The sequence below is a fragment of the Salvia hispanica genome, chromosome 1 (genome assembly GCF_029641045.1).
Source record: "Salvia hispanica isolate PSC_SH4W2 chromosome 1, Shi_PSC_v1, whole genome shotgun sequence".
In the NCBI taxonomy this organism is placed as follows: domain Eukaryota; kingdom Viridiplantae; phylum Streptophyta; class Magnoliopsida; order Lamiales; family Lamiaceae; genus Salvia; species Salvia hispanica.
In genome coordinates, this window is record NC_142692.1 from 33,323,415 (window position 1) to 33,345,640 (window position 22,226).

The 22,226-nt window shown below is 34.3% G+C and overlaps 3 protein-coding genes across 3 annotated transcripts; all 3 read right to left on the reverse strand.

Annotated features, from left to right (window-relative positions):
• Positions 1 to 5,833: 5,833 nt before the first annotated feature.
• On the reverse strand, positions 5,834 to 9,765 carry LOC125219584 (amino acid transporter AVT6B-like). Its single transcript, XM_048121602.2, has 5 exons — positions 9,299 to 9,765; positions 8,625 to 8,777; positions 7,303 to 7,506; positions 6,391 to 6,856; positions 5,834 to 6,270 (listed from the first exon to the last, which is right to left on the reverse strand). The coding sequence occupies exons 1-5, from the start codon at positions 9,684 to 9,686 to the stop codon at positions 6,132 to 6,134; spliced, it is 1,350 nt and encodes a 449-aa protein (XP_047977559.1). The 5' UTR covers positions 9,687 to 9,765; the 3' UTR covers positions 5,834 to 6,131.
• Positions 9,766 to 10,359: 594 nt separating this feature from the next.
• Positions 10,360 to 14,561, reverse strand: LOC125219866 (protein SUPPRESSOR OF PHYA-105 1-like). Its single transcript, XM_048121950.2, has 8 exons — positions 14,351 to 14,561; positions 13,120 to 13,987; positions 12,860 to 13,017; positions 11,940 to 12,720; positions 11,719 to 11,865; positions 11,263 to 11,583; positions 11,125 to 11,184; positions 10,360 to 10,726 (listed from the first exon to the last, which is right to left on the reverse strand). The coding sequence occupies exons 2-8, from the start codon at positions 13,960 to 13,962 to the stop codon at positions 10,535 to 10,537; spliced, it is 2,502 nt and encodes an 833-aa protein (XP_047977907.1). The 5' UTR covers positions 13,963 to 13,987; positions 14,351 to 14,561; the 3' UTR covers positions 10,360 to 10,534.
• A 636-nt stretch (positions 14,562 to 15,197) lies between these two features.
• On the reverse strand, positions 15,198 to 18,646 carry LOC125217879 (transcription factor bHLH74-like). Its single transcript, XM_048119450.2, has 8 exons — positions 17,316 to 18,646; positions 16,995 to 17,210; positions 16,834 to 16,899; positions 16,682 to 16,750; positions 15,898 to 15,969; positions 15,685 to 15,825; positions 15,531 to 15,609; positions 15,198 to 15,442 (listed from the first exon to the last, which is right to left on the reverse strand). The coding sequence occupies exons 1-8, from the start codon at positions 17,811 to 17,813 to the stop codon at positions 15,420 to 15,422; spliced, it is 1,164 nt and encodes a 387-aa protein (XP_047975407.1). The 5' UTR covers positions 17,814 to 18,646; the 3' UTR covers positions 15,198 to 15,419.
• Between the last annotated feature and the right edge of the window lie 3,580 nt (positions 18,647 to 22,226).

Genomic DNA, 22,226 nt, shown 5'->3' on the forward strand with positions numbered 1-22,226 from the left:
CACAAAATACCGAAAATGGAAGTGTTTACAAAATACAAAAATGCGCTGAGAGTGAAATTCCATTGATTTTGTTTTTATTAAATATCAAAAGAACACGTGAGAATGGAAATAAAACTGAACTTTAATTTTCATCTATCTAAATCAACTGCAAAATACATAAAATTAAAAATTCATACTCCGTATATGTATAAACTAGCTAAATATGTCAAGTAAGAGACAAATAAAATAAAAGCTTTGACAAATAAGGTCAACAAATAATAGTATACTAATTAAATGGAGAGTATCATTCATGACCAATTTATTTGAAAAAAAAAAACTCGTACAGTCATAATTTTGGATCAATTAAATATTTGTTATTCAATAAAGAAACTGTCTCCGGCATGCAACTTGATTATCCAATACTTAACTTTATTAAGAAGATAAATTGGATAGAAATGTTTGGTGGATATTCTGAAGTACTAATAAAACCGGAATTAACGTGCTCTATATTTGCATATATTCACTCTATAAAAAGGAATATTTTTGTCCAAAACTAACGGCGTAGATTTTAGAAGGAAAAGTCTAAAGTAATAATCCAAAACACATGTTAGTTTTTTATTTTCTATGGTGTAATTTGCATACGAGTAGTTGCTAGCATTTGCTAGATAGTACTCTGTAGTTATTTAATATTCTGTGAATAACCAATAAATTAAATAAGTTATAATATTTTCACATTCATTGTATATATCCGTCTTCCATAAATACATGCTACCAGTTACTCCATTATACTACCACCATTCATCCAGAAATATCTATTAATCGCAAAAAAAAAAAAACACACACACACACAAATTCAAGAAAACACCCCAAGTAATACTAATAATTATGTGTAAACTGCGTATTATATTTATTTGTGATATTTTTATTATTTTTGTTAAGACTTAAAAGCCCAACTTTATAACTCAAAATAATAAATTAAATAAGGTTACTAATTACTAGTACTATATTAATTTCATAGAATATTGCTTGGTGAATAAAAGTTTGGAATATAGTGTGAAACAAAGAAGCGTGATTGCCGGATGGAGTGACACGTGGAAGATGAATCTGTTTCGAATTATTTGGTACAGACTACAACAGAGTGTCAGCCACCGCCGGCGAGCGGCGTTTGTCGCCACTTCAGATTATATGTATGATTCTAATAACTAAAATTCTATTTTACTATCTTGCATTTATCGTTTTGTCATTTTTATAATTTTGGGCTTCACATTTAAATTTAATACAATAAAATATATATTCTCGCCATTAATGTTATTCTCTACTAAATAGTAAATTCACAACCTCAATGCTTGTTACAGTATATTGACCAAATCGTCATCATATTATAATTTCCGATTCTCGCATAATAAGATGTATTTAAATTCTCGAAAACGGTAGATTAGCATAGTTCGATGTTATGCTATTAGAACTATGGAGTATTTTTTTCGTTTCTCTTGTCATTTCTATTACTTGCTTCTATGTTAACTAACTACTACGGAGTAGTATTTTTTGCATATATTTTTATATTTTGTCTTTGTGCTCTTTTCTTATTCTTAATTGTAGGTGCTTGTCTTGGATTTTGTAATTATATTGTTTGGAACTTTATACGATGTGTGCTACCTCTTTGCTTTCGCTCTTCTTCAACTCTTTTGTTGTTTGACTTCTATATTGCTTTGTATTAGAGCATTTGATTTTGTTGATTTATTATTATTTATAGTATTAACTGTTTCTCTACTGTACTATATTGTTTAAAACTTCTTATTCGATATGGTTCTACTCGTATATATGTAGTACGGAGTAATTATTAATTTTAGATAGAGCATTTTCTCATTTGTTTATCATTGATTTGTTTTTATAATTTGTATTTGAACTATTACTTTGTTCTATTTTATAAGTAGCTCTGGGTAGATATCTATTGAATATGAATTAAGGAAAAGTATCTATGACCCATTGAGGTTATAATGAATGTGATACTATAATTAACAAATAATTCGACACCATTACATTGATCTTCTCTGGATTCCATAGCCATCAATGTTTATATAATTCATAATATTCGAAAGAAAAAGAATAGATAATCATTATGCAAGTATAATATTGGGAGCGACATAATGACATTGGTCTTAATTAATTAAAATCAGTAAAGGTTTTAAATTTTTAATTAATAACCACTGAAAAGGCGGATTATAATACTAGTAGGCCACTATTCAAATTTGTGTATGATAAGTGTACAATTAAATATACAAGTACGGTTATAACAATTTCAATTTCATACCATTAAAGTTTAGCAACATCATCAACCTTATAAAAAAATAATATCATACATCATAGTGTCTCAACTTTATGTTACACATCAGCATAATATAATTGACACAACATCACAATATCTTAAACCCAATAATACGATAGCATCAACTCTATATCAATATCATCAACACGTACAACAACACAATAATAACCCAATATCATCAATCATATGTCACAATATTGTTAGCACATTAATAAAATTATATCATCAACAGCCACAATATCATAAACGAAAACCATCTTTACAATGGTCATGCAATTTTTTTATAAACTTATGTAATTAGGATTTTGTTAGAATTCTCATAAAATTATTTTAAATTGATATATTTTTCCAGAAAATGGTTTAAATAAAAATTTATCCAAAATTTTGAATTATTACATGAGAGAGAAATTGATTTTTATTATATGATGTAAAAAATAAGAAAGGGATAGTATGAAATTCTATGTTAACATGACCTAATTATTCTAAACCGTTGGATTGTGTGATCATAAGATCAAGATGTGATCTATTTATTACTTATCATTTTAAATCATACCTCCCATATGATTAATTTCATGCGTGTGTGAGAGAGAGAAACGATTATTTGAGACCAATAAAGAGTGGAACTGATGATGAATGTTCACACGCCATTTCTAGTGATTGATTAATCATCGAGAAAGTAGCATTTGTATTTTATTTATTTTAATCAAAGGTTCGATATTAATAGAGATGTAAGGGAACCACCTGTAACTAGACCTGCTCAAGGTTTACTGAACCGGCGGTTAAAATCAAAACCGAAACCGAAATCGTGAGAATTTATTCGAACCGAAATCGTTGATTTTTGAACCGTGATTCGGTTCAGGTTCAAAATTTCAAACCGAAACCGTGCCGGAACCGCCGGTTCCGGGCGGTTCCAAACCGGAACCGCAAAAAATCGCCGGAAAACCTTGAAATCAAGCCGAAACCGCAAAAAACCGACGGTTCAGAACCGTGAAACCGTGAAAAACTGTAAAAAAACCCACCGGATAACCGCCGGTTCCAAACCGAAACCGAAACCGGCGGTTTTGGAACCGGAACCGTAACGGCAAAACACCATCGCGAACCGGAACCGGCGGTCCGAACCGTAACCGCTGGTTCCGTGGGCACCTCTACCTGTAACTATATAGCATTTGGCATGAAATTTGGTTTGGGATGATAAATTAAGTGGTGATTGGGACCAATCACCAAGTAAAATTGATGTAACATATTGATGTCTACTACATCATTATTCAACGTGTTATGTTGTGACCTTCCAAAATTTTAGGTCAATGTTGAAGTCGACTTCGACAATTTTTTTTCCTTAAACCAATATAATGTTTTTACATATGAAATTAAATCTTTTTTACATGGTGCAATTACCGAGTAATTTGATAATTTGATTTCATTAACACGTGCGAAAATAACAAATATTTGAACGTAAACGAGATTCAACCCAAGATCTCTCGCTAAGTAGATTCTTATGGGGCTTAGCCACTCGAGCGAGAACCAATAGTATTTTAAATATACTATTATATGGTAGATTCATCACACTTTTTTTCACTTCATCATTTTTCAAGAGTAAATTCATACTAATATTTACATTTTATTTTTCTTGTGAAGCGTACATTTTCTAGGTTTCATGATGTAATCTGTTAACAATGTCAACAATAAAGACAAGAAACCATACGCTTTAATCAATAAAAATCAGTTGTACTTGCTCTTTGAATACTATACTATGTTCTTATATTCCGATGCATATTTAAATTAACGAGGAATCTTTCTTTTCCCAAATTTAATTAAATTAATGACGAATATGTCCAAAACGACTGCAACAATCCATCCAATAATTTCATATGGCTAAAGTAGTGAACATCATGGTCTTTGTCCATACAGAAGAGTGTAATGGGAATGTCCACTTTTCTATGCATAAATTTCATTAATTTGAGGAATAGATATATCATAAATTAGACTCATAGTTAAGTTAATGAAACACTTGGGCTAAAAAGAACCTTATGACATTAATCAATTTAGAAAACAAATGAGAACGGTTGACTTGAGTGTTACTGTAATAACATCAAAATAATTGATGTCTCTTTGTTTATGCTTCATAGAATTCGTTCATTGCTTTTTCTCTATAGTGATTATAGAGTGAGTATTTGCGTTTATCTATAATGTTGATTTTATTGCATTTTGTTATTATATCGATTTCGAACTATTTCTATATTTATGTTCAGTAAAATTAATCTTGGTTGTTTTCATGTTTATGTAAATTAATAATTAAGTTTTGTTGTTTATGCAATTTATAATTATGATTTTTATATACAAGAAAAAAAAATATAAAATGTGAATGTGGATTACATACAGTTGTGCTAATCAATTATCTCCATGCTCTTACAAGTGATTTTAGTTTTTATTTTATTTTAATAGAATTGTGAATATTAGGAGTAGTGTTTATTTTTGAAATATTGAAGCCGTTTATTGCAAATATAATTAAAATTAGTATATGATTGAATAGCAACAAAACTCCCTAATGATCTCTCGTCTTTTATTTTTCACTTTTATTATGGACTCTTCATTTTATTACACTTTGGACGTGATATAAATTTATAAAATGCTCAAGCCAAAAAAAATATACTAGCGAACAAAAAAGTATCAGAAGCAAATACCGAATAAGTCAATAAACTATCTAAGTGAATGGTTATTTGCTAAAATTTAAGGCCGATGGCAAATACTCATCAACAAGAAAATATATACACAACAGAGACATAGTAGTACTATATATTTCCTTAAATTGGACAAACTGTATGAAAAGGTTTTATAACGAACCACCAATTCCAAAATTAAAACATATATTCTGGGAAAGATTTGCCCACCAAACAATTTTGACTACTTTTAAGGAAAGTGACTACAATGGAAAAACTAAAATTAAAGGAGCATGTGAGTTGCAGTTGTAATTGTAAACAAGATAAGGAATAGTGACTACAATAGAACTAGACTACATTTGTATAAGAAATCACGTTGATTTTTTGGGTGTCAGATTAGATACAATTTCACCTAAATTAGACTCCATGTGAAAATTAAGAAAAATGTTAAATTTCATAGTTTTTGCAACTTATTTTCAAATTGAGGAATGGACTAGAATTTGATCAAATTATTATTTTTTTTTTTGGCAATTTGCCCTTTTTAATTAAACCTCACAAAAACATATCCCTTAATCTTCATATCAATAGCATTTTGAGTCGTTATTAATGTGGCGCAGATGATATAGCTCTTGTGAACAAATGTGACATTTATTTTGAAATATAAGTGATTGTTATTATGAACTCCATAAAAGTGGTTGTGGGTGTTAAAGGATGAGCAGGTGATGGGGAAAAAGTGGTGTGTAACCCAGCTAAGAAACGTCTTAATCGGTTGCTTATGACCTAATCTCCCAAGTATTAAATCCGAGTTATGGTTTATTAATCACAATTAGAATTTAATTATAGTGGATGCACTCAGAAGACAGCATTTGATAAATTTTACAACAAAAACTGGCATTCATTGTAAAAAAATCTACAACAACGTGTTAGTACATTTCACTACCACAAGCTGTACTGAAAAAAAGCCAAAACTGGATCATTTTCAACTATACTCACCTCATGTCTCAACTTGTGCATTTTTTTTTACATAAATACTTGCAAAGAATGTGTGGTTAGAGGCATTCAGGTTCTCTATTCGTTAGTTCACTTCGTATTCTGTTTGAGTCGAGTTATACCTGAGACGCAGATTGAGTCGTGTGGTTCAGATTGCCAGAGAATTTCCTGAAGCAAAACTATGCTTCCGCAGTTTTACTGCCATAAACAATGCTGTACATATCACTGCAGATGGCGACAGTGCTTGAGGACACGGCCAGGAACATCATAATCCACGAGATTGTTCTGTCGTGTTTTGTAGCTATTGAACGTGTATCCCTGCATGATCAATAAGGTGGGAAGGAAGGATCAACAGCCATGATAATCAAGTGTTGTGACATTGTTGGATTTGTTTAAACTTTAAAGCAACGAATCACTGAGCACTCAAGATTCACTCACCTGAGGGCGATTGCAGCAGGGAATATGTAACCAACGGCGACAGTAGCTGTGGCGCCAGTAAACTGGAAAGCATCCCATATGCTAGGAACAAAATTTGCCCCCATGAAGATGAACCCCATGAGACCTGCTGTTACTGAGAAAAATCTTCGATCATCATAGACAATGGGGATTGCGTAGGGGAAGAGGAGACCGTCAACATTGAGGCGGAGGGAGTAGAAGACAATTGGGAACACAAGCATCAAATGGATGGCGTAGCTCACTCTCACAATGTCATTAAGCAACGAACTGAATGGGATGCCGAGATCCCCATCAAAATTGGCAAGAATGTCATCCATTGTATGGTTACCAAAGAGGAGGAAACCAAAGAAGCTCGTTGCTATGTATACTGAAGTACACAACGTGATTGATGTCCGGACTATGGGCTTCATCAGTGAAGGATCTTCCAGCTCATTCTCTATCGGGTGAACTATAGAGAAAGTTTAGCAATGAGAAAAGCATAAGTAAGAAACAAGGTTTCTCGATACTTCATAGCTAATATTGTAGACAAAGCTTGGCACGAATTTGATGCATTCACATTAAGATGAATTGAAGGGGAGAATAGTTGTAGAAGATCCCTAAGGCATATAAGAAGTCTCTTTATGTATAAAAATACACAAGTAACACAATTTCCTAAAACCATGTAAAAATATTGGGTAAACAGAGATCATATAAGCATCGTTTCAAGCATGACAAGATCTAGAGCTGTGAAATACTATCATTTTTGTGTGACCAGAATTTTATCAGATAGATACCAAGTGAAGCTTTATCAACCGCGTATAAAGCCTGTTTCTTGAAAACCACATTTAAGACTTCTTTCCAGTCAACTTGATTGATATTCGAACAAACATGATTAGGAGATTAAGGCAGACTTACTATTATGGTGACAAATATAGGCCGTGACCAATATAGGAACTGTCGTGAAAAGTTTCCAGAAAGATGCTTGATCAACAACATTAGGCAGCAATTGAGGCATTGCAATGCTTCCATTTATCATCTTCACAATAGCAACTGCTGCTATGATCACCACGAACACAATGGCCAATCCAACCGACAGTGCTGAAGTGTATCGCAATGAATCTGGGAAAAGGGATGATTCTTCATGTTACTACATCATACTTTTCAATAGGAAGAAGACAAAAAAAGGAATTCCACTTCAACTAAAAAAGTGTAATGTACTCTCATTCTATACAATTGGAAGCATGCCATGAAGGCAGAGGCTATTGCATAGCAGATTTAATTACAGGGTCGAGAACAGAATATCCTGAAAAACACTCTTTCGCATAAATGGAAGCAGAAATTGCAGCTCTCATGAAATTAAGGTATATATATGGTCTCCATTGGATTTAATCTAAGACGAATCAGTTAAAAGACAAATTTCTGGATGCAAGACAAAGTAAATTGTCTACAAACACATCTATGGGAGATTTAATTACTTCCTTCCACCAATTTGGATAAACAGCTACACATCCAAATAACAAAGGAGTCATAGAATGAATTCTACGCCTAGAGGAACACAGCTACCAAATAACGAAGGGGTCACAGAGTGAATCCCCAAACTGGAGGAACAGTAGCCTAAAAATATGCATTCCTCTTGTAATCTCGAAGTGGTAGGAGCTAAAATCTAAGCAATAAACCCTTGGATAATACCTACATAACTCTGGAAACTTCTCCTCTTTTTAATTAAAACTAGTTACTTTCAAGTTACTTTCTTTTCACAAGAACTAAATAAAATACATACATAAAATTTTAAAGGTATCAGTTTTTGATGGCATAAAAGATCAGGCATATACAGAAAATGCAGTTAAATAGTTGGAACAGCTCTTACAGGGTGAACCTGTCGGTGTGACTATCTACCAACCCCCAACTCACATCCATACATACGACATGCATATATAGAACCAAAGAACATGATTATCTTTGTCAAATTACTCGATACAATCTCCCTGACTATGAGAATTTCAGCAGTAAACTCAGCCTACTGTTCCACATACCTTCACATTTCTAACACAGTGGATGAAACAAATCATCATTTTTAGGCCGTCATAACTCATAACTTAATCAACCAAACTATGCAAATTAGGATGTTTCGTTTGGACTGATTCACATTGGCACAAGGCATGTTTGGCATAATTATTAACATTTGATGGTCACACTTAAAAACAATATGCTCCTTCATTCAGTTGGCAAAGCCTCACCTACGCGCTTGAATGAAACCAGAGGCCCGAAAACAAAGATGGTTGTGAGAAGCAGTATGGAAAAACGTGTAGTCCACCAGTGTAACCCAAACCATTCTTCCACCACACCAGTGTGGTGCACCCCTTGTGACCATGTCTCAGATAGCACATCACCTGCACGAATCGAGCATATAAAACAAACAGCATCTCATGTTTTACCAATAAATTTAACGGACGCCATAGCAATCCCATATAGTAACTGGATTACACAAAAATGCAAAAAAACAAAACAAATGCTACTTATTAAATTTAATATGACTGGATTACTTATTAGGTCAGATCAGATCACACTATCCAAATCTCAAAGACTCAAATTATTATCAGCATATGGCATTATACCACATTTCCTAATGCGTTGCCTGAGCTGTCACACGTGGCTATTGCTTTACGAATTACAATCATCCAAAGATATAACCAAAAAGAGCAAGAAAATCTCTTTTCACTAAAAAATTCAGAAACTGGAAAATTGCCACTCTAATCCCTAAACGAATTTCATCTCACTAGCCAGAAATTACAGAATTCATAGCTTATTGATTCAATTCACACAACTCATAATAATCAAACATTACCAAAAACCCTTGAGATTTCAACTAAATAATTAGTTAAAATAGGTTGAAAAGGGGGCTTTTTTTTACCGATGATAATCATATAAACTACGAGCATGCCGACGTTATTTATGACGATGCCGAGCTGCAGGAGATAACGGCCAGCGCCGGAGAAGGTGTCGCCGGCCAATCCGGAGTAGGAACTGGTCTTTGCGGCGCGGCTGAAGCGGAGGATCATCTCAATCGATTTCTCCGTCAGGAATCCGGCGAGAACGATAATTATGACCCCGGGAATGACGCCGAGCTGCTTGAAGGTCGCCGGGAGAGCCATGATTCCGGCGCCGACGATGGTGGTGGAGAGGTTGAAGACCGCGCCGGAGAAGGAGGCGCCGTCGAATTCCCCTCCACCGTGGTGGTCCCTGGGGATGAGCGGGACCGCCCTCTGGCTGCGGCGGTGTTTGCGGTCCAAAAATGGCATCCCGTGGATATGGCGAAAAGCAAGAAATCGGAAATCTAGAGAGAGAGAGAGAAAGGGGGAGAAGAAGTGCCGTTTGCCGGAAACGGATGGATTTATTGGTGCGTCGCAGGGGATTTTACGCGGGAACTGCACCACTCTTAGCTGTGTTGGCCAATGAGAAGTGGACACGTGTAGTGCCTAAATGGATTTGGAATAGTCCGTCCGTTTTATTTGATTTTGGAAATCATGATTTTCTTATGTATTTCTATAATTAATGAGAAAAGTAGTAAGTATATTTATGTGAAGGTCTCATGTGAGCAGTCGGATCGCACGGGCTCGACCGGCATCACCGTCAATTCATGAAAATTGAAAATTATTATTAACTTCAAGCCATTGTAGATCCCACGACAAATTAATTAAGCTTTAAATTTTATGTAATTTGTAAAAGATCAATACATAGGGGGGTATTAAATAAAAATAATTCTCAATCTTGATGCTCACGCCTAGTTTTATTTGACGTTTCTGTATTGGTTTTTGGTGTATGAATCCAAATAATAATAGAACAAGAGGCAAGTTGGTGAATGAGATTTGTAATAATGCGGTAACGTGGACACCAATGTGATGCCACCAGCACCCATATTAAAAAAATTATAAGATGCAACGATGTTTTATATACGTAAAATAAAAGCTCAAGTTCAAAATATGGTGTTTTTGCCTTTTCTACTTAAATTAAAAGCATTCTTATATTCCACCAACGGGTTTCATTGTGGAGACCCCAAAGCGAAAATAATATCAGTAACAGTAATAAGCTAGACATGAGCAACGCTCATTTTTAAAGATGTAGATGTAGTAGCATACTAGCATATCTATCATTCCGAATTTGCGAGTCGTAGTATCTTTACTATTCCGCTCGAGTTAGCAGCAGCAATCATTTCAAATTTTTTCCTCCAACACACACTTGTTACAAAATGACCAATACTCTCTTCTTCTAATGTTGGGTCAATGCTTCCAAATTTGTGGCAACACATGGGCATGGGTAGAGATTTGGTATAAGCATATACCTGAAACATAAACAAATCCCTTCATCTTCTCATCTTACTTTATTTTCTTAAAAGCCTATATTTTTATCATATGATGTCTTTCTACCTCAAATTTACAAAAAAAAGAAAAAAATATAGCTTGTGTCTATATAACTCGATCTTAATAGTATTGAGTCCTAATTATCGATCAAATGAAGCTGATGTGATGATACCGCTATTCTTTTCTACATTCTTTTTTTTAAATAGAAGAACGCGTCAAATGACATCGTTTTGGTTTTTGAAAAACTTACGTTGTCCCCTTATTAGAGTTTTTTTTTTTTAAAAAACTTCTACCCTCGTTCGTTCACTTCATGCAAATCATTTTCACTCAATCGATCCCTATAATTTGTGAACAAATCATCCCGAAAATCTAAGCTTACCTCATTTGTTTCAGAACCACATGCTATGTATCCATCCAACACTGCAAGCCCAACAAAGTTCTACAAAAAAAATGATAGACAATAATCAAGAAAAATACTTGACAAAAAAGAAAAGATAGTGAAATAGCAAAAGCTAACCTTATCATTAGTATGGCCTCTAAATGTCAAAGTGGAAGCATGAGGGGGAGACACACCATCTAAGGTTGTTGCCTTGAGATCCCATAGCTTCAATGTGTTGTCTATGGAAGCCGACACTATCGTCTCCGCATCTAGAAACCTTACATAGCTAACTGCATTGTCGTGACCAGCTAATGTGCACCATGGGATTCTTGTATGTCGAAGATCGTAACAATAGATTCTATAATCTGCGGATCCAGAAGCTACAAGATGGGACGAACACGGAGAAAATTGAACACAGCAAACGTTTGCAGGATTCCAGATAGTTTCCGTGGAGTTTCTCTGTCGAATCAAAGTGGAATATATCACGATTTATATTACCATTAGATCGAAAACGTACTACTCCCTCTGTCGCTATAAGATAGCCTATTTTTTGCCATTTTGGTACATTCACAAAAATTAGTCTGATATCGATACCTGGTTGATGCTCCATATTTTAAGAGAACAATCATCACTGCCACTAGCAAATATTTTTGCATCCACATGAGAGAAATCAATGGTCCAAGCTCTCTTGTTATGCTCCTTGTACTGCCTGAATCTTTGTCCCGTGCTCGCATCCCATATCTACGGCCGAAGAAGCAATGTAACTCGATAATTAATCACACAAACGAATTTTAACGCATGATGTTAATAAATACCTGCACCTCACCATCATAGTCAGTTGAAGCCAAATGATTTCTGATGTGGTTATTCCAGCAAATGCAAGTGAACTTCGATTTATTCGACATCTCAAGTAGTGGATACTGAACATCAACATAATCATTCAATAGTGAATGAAACTCGAATATTTTGATCTTCTTCGAAACCCCAGCAACAGCAAGGTACTCTTCTTCAGGGTCGAAACACAAAGAGCAAATCACCTTATTTGTTGAGCTAAGAATATCATCGTTTCTCAGAATCCCACAAACTTCGAATTTGTCATACCGAGCAAACTTGCAGACACCATCGAAGAAGGTTCCAATACGCTCTACGTGTTTCTCTTCATGTCGAGTTCCACCTTGAGACAAGTGGTCGCGTCTTCTCAGGACATCGCTGTTTGATCGTGTCATATGTGGCATTTCGTTGTCTAGCTGGCTAGATCTCACGGAAAAGTAAGTATTTTCTAGCTCCTTCATGTTTCCCAACAACTTGTTTTTTAGCATATTCATACTGTAAACTGAGCTAGATGGGCTCTCGAACTGATCCTTCGCAGCTGAATAACTTCGCCATCTCTCGACCATCTTGATATCAGAATCTAAGAAATTCAAAGTTTTCAACAAACTGGAGGCCTTGTTCAGTTTTTCTTCCTTTAGCTTGACAAGAAAATGAATCAAGATATCGAATTCAACATCATCAACCATTTCCACACATGATGCTTCCTCATTGTCGGGACTTCTTGCAGTTTCAAGTCCAGACAGTAAATCAGATTGCAGGATTTCCCTATTCACCAATCATAAAATATTCAAGAACGATGTGTACAAACAAATGATGATGTAATAGAAATGCTAAAGTGGATATACTTCTAGTTGCAAGTGCTTTGGCATTTCATTACATTATTAAACGAAGGCAACAACGGTACCTAGTTGTAGGGCGAGAAGAAGGTTCAGGGTGAAGCAGCCAAAGACAAAATCCAGCTTCCTTGTGATTTCTGGAAAGAAAACTCGGAGGCAAGATACGATGATGCAAATCTGTCATAGCTACAGTGTGCGCTTCAATCGATTCAAAGTAGCACAAAAACTGTAGAAAGATCGATCAGGTAAAATAAATAACAGAACAACATACCTCAAAATTTATGAACACATCACATTCTTAAACAAAATTTATGGAACTTATACTGACCTCAAATAATAGAAGTCCCAGAGAGTAAACATTTAGTGAAAGTAAGTCTCTTGTTTTGAAACCTTCAGGAAAAGCATACCATTTCTCTTCAAGCTGAACATTCCGATAATTCGACCACCTCTTCCCCATAGAAGAATCTTGCACACCCCATAGCTCAGTCTCTGTCGTGGAACCGATGTATTCAACATCCCCGGTGTCTAATAAGATAAACGAAGATGGTCGGAGTTCTAGCAGGGCGATGCCCTGAACGTGCAACACATTCACTACTTGCACTATCCGCTTGAACACGAGCATTTTGTCATTCTTGCTTACATCAACACCAGCCTTAGATTCTAACCATTCTCTCAAGTTAGTAAAGCTAGGAGAAGACATATTATTAATGTTTGGGCCGTCTATCACATCAGAAGATATACTAGAGTCCATATTCATTTGCTTATTCGGTGAAAACTCTACATCTTGTAAGCTCATAAATGCCCTCTTTAGCTCTTTCCTTGAGCATGATTTTGATGAATCTTTACTACGGTATTCAAATTCTTCGTCTATTATCCTACTATTTTGCCCTGTCCATCCAATTGATTGAGACCCTTGTTTGTGATCATGGTTTATTATTTCGTTAGAACTTGAGCAACCACCAGCATCATTTCTGAGACAGGGACTTCTTCTCAAAATAGGTGTGACATCAGTTGAAAATGTTTCACCTCTGTTTAAACTATCAAATTGGGTGAGAGTTGAACTTCTAGGGCAATTACTATTACTATTACTAGGATTGGTAGGAATATTGGAATCTCTCATACTAAATTCTATAGCCTCATTTGCAGCAATATCATCTTGTTTTTCCTCCATAGCAAGCCCAAAATTGCACCTTTCACTACAAGTAAAAATCAAGATTATATGTTGGTAGAGTGAGTACTATTTGCAGTGCTTATGTCTAATTATTAGAAATCAAGAATTTCATTTGCAATTTGCACGAGATAATTTTCAATGTTGAGGTCACAATATTAACATGTATTCTTGATTATTAAAGAATCAAGTTAAGAAATGAGAAACTCACCCACAACTTCAATAACAGAAAGAATAAACAAGAATTATCAGAAAAAAGAGATTGAAAATGCTGGAATCTGTATACATTCTTGTGTTTAATCATACAATAAATTAGCAATTTATAAAAAGGTAAAAGGGTTATGTTGCAAATACATTCTTTGACATTTTAACAAATAGCTGGAAGACTTACATTTTTAGCTGGTTGTGATGGGAATGAAGAAAGAAGCCATGTCCAACTATGCGGAGAAAGTATGAAGCTGGAAATTTAGGCAAATTCTTTTACTAAAATAAACACTTTTTTCTTCTTGAAATTCGAGGATTTTAATAGCAGTAGAAAAGCTGGAATTTTGAAAGAGAAGAAGACACATTAGCATAGTAAATTTGAAGGTGGTCAGTGGCCCATAGCAGCACGTGGGGCTCTCCGTTTTTAGCCAATGAAGCTTCATTACTTCCCATGGCTTCATGAACATGCACGTGACTTTTCTTATTAATATTTTATTTTTCCTTAGTGTGAAAGAACTTGAGTTCTATCTTATTATTGCAGTGTTTTTTGAGAAAATTGAAAGGGCAGATTAAATTGAAAGGGTGTATTTTGAAATAATAAATCATAGTGGAGTTATATATAATTGTTGCCTATAAAATTAAGTTGCATGTTAAATTCATATTTTCAGAAACGTTTATAAATTGTGGTTTTGGATCTTATTTTATCAATCACTTACTGAGATAAGTAATAATTTGAGTCAAATGGACAATCTAATATCCCAAATTCCCAAGATTGACACTTTTAATTGTATAGCTAGCAAAAAGGAGTACAAAATTTATGGGGAGCATAACTGTGTAACAAGAAACTTGTGTTTTATGGAATGGCAAAAGGAAATGTTTTATCATATTAAAAAACTTTTATTTAATTACACTAGTCACTAGTAGAAATGTCAATAGCCTTTTAATCCAACAACTTTTTTCCAACCAAAAAAATTCACTATGTTAAACAATTTCCTTCTATTTTAGCTCTCAAAAAACAGCTTGTACACAAAGTATACAACCAACAAAAAAAGCCAATCATCTTCACCAATTAAATTCCAACTCTGAATATACATTGTTTTGTAAATCTAAACAGTCATTTTCTTCTGTTAAAATTCGAAGAACCAAAAGTTAGAACCTATACAACACTTGAACAAAAAATAAAATAAAAAATGAACCTTCAACATTTTTATAGCCTCAACTTCCAAATTCTCGAATGTATGGTTAGGCCCTCACCTCTATAGCTCCATTTTCGACGACCCTGAAAAACACGATGATCACTATGCGAAATTGATAGAGAACACTAGTTTGTATCGCATCAAGAAATGTGATCGATCGGTTGTAATTACCATTTGGCCCCATGCTGCCAGATGGATCGGGATCGAATCCCATTTGGAGAAGACCTTGGAGCTCAGTGTTCCATATATGCTGCAGTAAAATGCTTTTAAGACTACACTAAACAAGAATATATCGAACAAACACTACTGAGGCGCCTGTGTTTACCTGGGGTAACGAATGAAATGGTGGACCTGTGCCCGGGGCATTGTTGAAGGCTCCTTGGGGATATGGAGGGAACGGGAAGGACGGACTCAGCCCTGGATTAACTCCGAGCGGGGTGGTATTTCCGCCACGCAAGTGAAGAATCTAAAAACAAAAAATGAAATATGAATTTGGTTGTTAACAAAATGAGTTATAGACAAGGTGAGAGTCTCTCACATCTTTGGACAAAATCCTGTCTATGTCCATGTTGAGCTCTGGATTCACGGTAGCAAGCTTCATCGATAAAAACTGCAACGCAAATAGAGTATACATTTACTACATTACAGTCACATGATCTCCCAAAGGTTACCAAACAATGTCCAAATACTAATTCGAAAGAACTAATTAAGAAGGGCAACAATGGTGTTTCTTAGCTTGGTTGTTCGAGAACTTCAAACTAAATCTAGTAATGATTGAGCCGCACATTTTTACAAGATGTTGATTTGTCTCCCAAACAACACTTTCATACATGATTATGAAAGGATTAATACAGTTCAAAGTTTCTCTCTTGAGCGAGTCGCCCAAAAATAAGTTCTTTCGTTTCCTACGTGTACTAATACTCACCCAAATATCGACTTATCCTATTGAATCTCAGATACTGGTTAAACGAAACACATAGATCTGTCCGAATCATGAAAAGGAGGCTGTCAATTGCTCTTTCTCGTACATGTATTATAATTCTTGTATGTTTATATTCCTAGCTAATCTGAGTCTCACAAAATGCTTATTCTAAGGTAAAAGACGGTGACTTTATCCCTGAATATACAATTTACAAACACTCACAAAAGCAGCACTGTTTCCAAAATCAGATAGATTATGTGTATATCAGGATGTAAAACTACGCCGTCATCTAAGCTTCTTGACAGATACCGGTGCAGCAATATCATGGTAAAGAACAAGACACAAACAAATCACACAGAAAACAAAGGCATGAGAAATTTTATCAAACCGCGATGCATACCTCAACTTGTTGTTGGAGTGATTGCACATAGTTGATAATCTCATCAAGCATCATCGCTTTCCCAGTAATCTTGAACACAAAATTTCCCAAAATAAGTTAAAAATTTTCCAATTCAATCACAAAATTTGAAGGTAAGCTGCAAAAATCAGTACCTTATTGCAGCCAGGAACCAGTTCCTGAAGCAATCTCATTCTCTCACTAATCTTCTCTCTTCTCACCTGCAGTTGAGCAGTTCAATTAACTATTTTTCGACAATCAACCAAATAGATTTTTCATTTCACTCAAGAAACTTGGTTTCAAATTAAGATTTTACCCTTTCTGCAAGGCTGTGACTGTTTGTTGCCTGTCCCCTTTTGGCTCTCACATGAATGTAATCATCTTTAGATGGCTCTGCACCACTCTGATCATCCTTGGCTTGCTTCACAGCTTGCTTACCGCGACCAATACCTTTCTCGAACTTCTGTTTCATTTCATCATCTTCTTTAGATGTATCCCCAGAGGGATCCTTGTGCTGTTCTTCTTCACCACTCTACATTTATCACAGTGGAGCCAAAAACACATCAAATATATGCCAAACGACAAACAACACACACATACACACAAACACGCTCGCGTGGAGTAGCAAGAAGTTCACCTTTGGTGAAGCTCGTTGCTGCACCTCCCTCTTCCTCTTCCCGTAAGGTGAAGCTCCCAACATCCCACCATCCGAATTCGGGCAATGATCTTGCGAAACCCCCTTATTGAAATTTGGCGAATCGGAGTTATGGCCGAAGGAAGTGGCCATCTCAGAGAAGCTGCCACTCCCGAAACCGGGGATTCTCGGCACCAAATCAACAAGACCAGAATCAGAGGGGAACTGAGCCAAAGAGCCACACATTGTCTGATTCTCCAACATGAGTGGATTATTGGCAAACTCACTCTGAGAAACAATGTTGGAATTCCCAAAATCCCCACTTTGACCCAACGACACAATTGGATCCCAATTAGAGCCATAGAACATGGATTCTGAACACATTGTCACTCCTGAAACTTTGTCAGAAGCTGAATTTGTGCCCCCTATTCCTGAATTCATATCCCTACTACCACCACCTCTGTGTTGGAACACTCTACCCCCACTCCCCTCAGACCCCATTATCAATCAAACAATAAATTAGAGAGAAGCCCAGAATTTGGAACACCCCAAATTCAAGAATTGCAGTTTCAATTTAGGTGAAATAGGGTTTTAATTAACCAAGAATGGGTGGTAAAATGTCTTGCAAGGCACAAATGAACTTTGCAGCTTTACAGCACTGAGTGTTGAGATAAAGAAAGCAAAAGCAATACCTAATTGCAGCATCCAATTCACAGAGGAAAAAAAAAAGTTGAAATCAAATGTAGCAGGCAGAATATCAGCACTTCACCATCTCTCTCTATCTATCCATCTATATTACTCTTCTTTCGAGATCAAGAACTACTCTAAGCTGAAAAAGAATGAATCTTTCAGAGGTTAAAGGAAGACAGTGGGCATTGGCTAAGTAACAGCTCACAAACTATTGGGGGAAAAGCAGATTCCCTTTCCTCTTTTCCCTCACAAGAATTTACAAAACAAATAAACTGAATCTGCAGAAATGGTTAAGTCTGAATTAAGGTGAGTAAACTAATAGTAATATATTGCTGAAGATTTGACCGAGAGGAAGTGAAGAACCCCACAAGAATCCAAGAAAAGCTAAATTGCAAGGAGCCTTTTGTGATATTCTCAAATGTCGCAGCTAAAATTGAGTAGGGAAAAGCAGGGAATTCCACTTTGACATATAAACAAACAGTTTGTGGGCAGAGGTAAAGAGGCAGTACATTTTTATACTGCGCTTATGATTGCTGTCAACAGCATCATATGCTTGCTTAAGTCACACAAGAAAAAGGAGCAATTTCACCAACTGGGTACTTGTAGAAACAGCAAAGGAAGAAGCATCAAGTTTTCCCACTTTAGTATTCTATAATGACAGACATATATATATTCTATAATTTCATTCACAGTTCATTAATAGTAATAAAATGTGCTTCATACCATTAGACCTCCACTTTATCACTTCTTTTTTTTCCTTTTTAACAACTTATTTAAGTCCATTATTTAAATTTTATTAATAATTATCATCTCTCACTGTTTGCATTTATTAATATGATCGAATTAATATATACTATAATATTTTTCTCGATAAACACAGTTCTAAACTTGGAATTGAAAAGGCGATATTCGATTTGATGGATTAAATAAGTTTAGTCTTACGAGTGCTGAGTATTTGATAAATAAGATTATTTTGGAAACAGTATCATAGAATTACTCTCTAACTAAGTGTACTGGCATTAACATGTGATAAAATTAATCTAGAGCTAATTTTAAATAATTTCAATCCGGTTTTTTATTTTTTGTTTGAGAATTATGGGAAATTAACATGAAATTTTAAGTAGTGGTTTTGAGTTTAAAAGACAGGCTAACAACTTCCAACCGCTCTCGCAGGTTAAATTATTACACAACCTAATCTTTTGCCTCTTTTCCCCTACACTTTACTCCTTATTAATTTTATTTTCCATAACTTTACTTTTCTTTTTTTAAACAAAAAAAATCATCATCATGGTTTTGAAGATGTTCTTCTCTTCCACATCAAGATTGCCTCTCGTCTTTATCCTATTTTCATTTTATAACTGACACACACATTTGCCAACTAATTTCCTTCTTTCTCTCTCACACACGCTAATTTATCTTTGCTGTTACACACTCATTTCTCTCAGTGCTAACTAACCCATTACAATTCTTTTAAGAGAGTCCATCATCATCATCATTCTCCAAAGGGTGCACCACTTGCTAGTTGCTACACACACTAAAAAATAAAAAATAAAAAATAAAAATAAAAATAAAAAATAAAAACAGGATTATGGAATGGAGATGAACAAAAATGTTAATATATGTGAATGTGCCACGTAGGCAGAAGTGGGAGTTGTACGTTTGAGGGTGTTAAGGTTGTACCTCAGGTGATGCAGATGTACAGTATAGTTTCCCATGTTAATTAGGTTTTAGTTTAGTAAATTAATCCAAGTGTCAGAGCAGTCTTTTTCTTTTACTTTAGGCTTTGGTGATAAGAATAATGGAATCTCATTCACCTAATTTTACTCCTTTGTCCTTGTACAAGTCTCCAGCTGTCGGTGTCCTACTATAAATCAAGATGATCAATACTTAAGTACTTATAAATCAAGACTAATTCTATATAATATTGTTTAAAAATTAAATATCGAGTTTAGGATTAATGTCGAGTTTTGTTTATCCAATCAAATAATATTCATAAGAAGTTTTCTTATCCTAATAAATCAAGACAAATTTAACAATATTGTCTGAACGTTAAGTATCGAATTTAAGATTAGTATCGAATTCTGTTTATCCAATAGAATAATATTCATAAAAGTTTTTTTTATCCGATTCATCAAACCAAACATCCTCTTAGTATTTTGTTAATTAAAATTTAGTTACAAGTTCACTTCTTCACAGAGAAAATGTGGATTTTTTTAAAAAAAAAATAAAGAAAAATACCAGCTATTTTATGGTCAAAGTCTGATTCTCCAGTCATTGTTTAGTGTAAGGCTGTGATCTTGCTGGATACTGAAGCCATTCCCAAATCAAATAGGTGCCTAAATTTGGAATCAAATCTCTCTTAGATTTTTTTTTAATATATCATTGTTGAGTTTATTAGGATTTCTATGGAATTAAAATTTGTGTTAGAATACTTAATAATTTTATATTTTAAATTGAAATTGCAGAGGGGAGAGCAGGAATAGAATAATTTGGAAACTGAAGAATCAAATTAGTCAACAGTTATTTTTATTAATCTTGATTTATCATATATTTATTCAAATTGTGAATAATCAAAAAAATATATTTAATTAAAATTTATGCATTTTATAATAACTAAAAAGTGACATGATTGAAATTAAGAAATTCAGAATTAAAAATTTACGTGGAATTATAATTAATTGAGCTTAGTATTTCTCTGTACCAAGTATATATAGTTGGGAATCATTAAGTCATTCTATTTATATGTGACATAGAAAAAATCTGAAACTCGTCATAAACATACCAGAATAATATAGTCAGATGATTTTTTCTTTTTGTCAAATGTAGATTGTATTTCAAAATAACTTCTGGAGAATTATAGTTATGAATACAGAATCATTTAATTCTTGTCACTTTATTACATAGATTAACTTACCTATGTCTGCAATTTGAATTGAACAGACAGTATTCTGTATTCCCATAAATAGGAAAAATAAACTTCTTGGTTTAAAAAACTTCACTTTAAATTATAACGTTGACCATAATAATTTGTTCTCTCTGATAGTAGTGGTATCATTTTTCCAGTAACATCAAATCCTATCAAGCAAAGTAGTTTAGGAGCAGTTTCCTTAATTTTATGAAACTACTATTAGAGCATCTCCAATGGAGGCTAGCGGATAGGCTAACCGATCGCGGGCGCTAGCCGATTCGCGGGCCGATCCGCTAGCCTCCATTGCGACAATTTAGGCTAGCCGATCGGCGAGCTCTAGCCGATTCACGGGCGCTAGCCGCCATAGCAGACTCAATTTCGGCTAGCCGATTTCATTTTTTTAATGTATTTTTTAATGTATTTTTTATACATTTTTAATGTATTTTTTTTAATTATGTAATTGTTTTTAGGATGTACCTTTTTTTTAATTTATATAAAATTATTGCATTTTTCTCGTATCTGTGTCGTAAATTTAATTCCGTATTTTGCGTGATTGTAATTTATTTATTTTTTATAATTTTGCTGGCCTATGGCTAAGTTGTTCAGTTTCTTGTCCTGATGATGTGGCAGGAGGAATATTTTGTCCTGATAATATGGCAAGAGGAGTTTTTGGCTAGGGTATGGCTGGCCTAATTAGATGCTCTTATACTCCTAATGATATCCGCAGTTTATCACCTCATATACATTTGTATCACATGATATTCTGTTTTCTTCGTTCAAAATATAATTTTCAATTATTGCTAACACTACATTTATTTTCATTCCCAGTTATTAACAAAACGAAGTATCTGCAAAATAACATTCTCACAATTTCATTCAGAAGAAATATATTTTTGGCACAAAAATTTATTATAACTTTATTTAGTTTATTAAAGATAGAGAATTAAATAAAAGGAATTCTATTTCTACTTTTAAATGAATAAGATATCCAAAAAAGAAAGAAAGGAGTACCATCTTACTTTGCATATGAGTAGTATTGAAAAAAATAAACGAATATATTTTTGCTTTTATGAATTCTTAAATTGAAAACTGGTTTGGGGACAATCTTTATGAAATAAGACTCCCCCTATTCTATTGCATAGTAGTAAAGTTATTTTGTCATTTTGGTATGTTCCATAATAATAAAGTCATTTACTGTATTTTTTTAGTAAAAGTCAATACATTTCTTCTCATTTACTTTACTCTCTCTTACTTTATTCCCTCTTCATTTATCTACCTTTTTCATTCCCTACTTTATTCTCTCTTTACTTAAATCA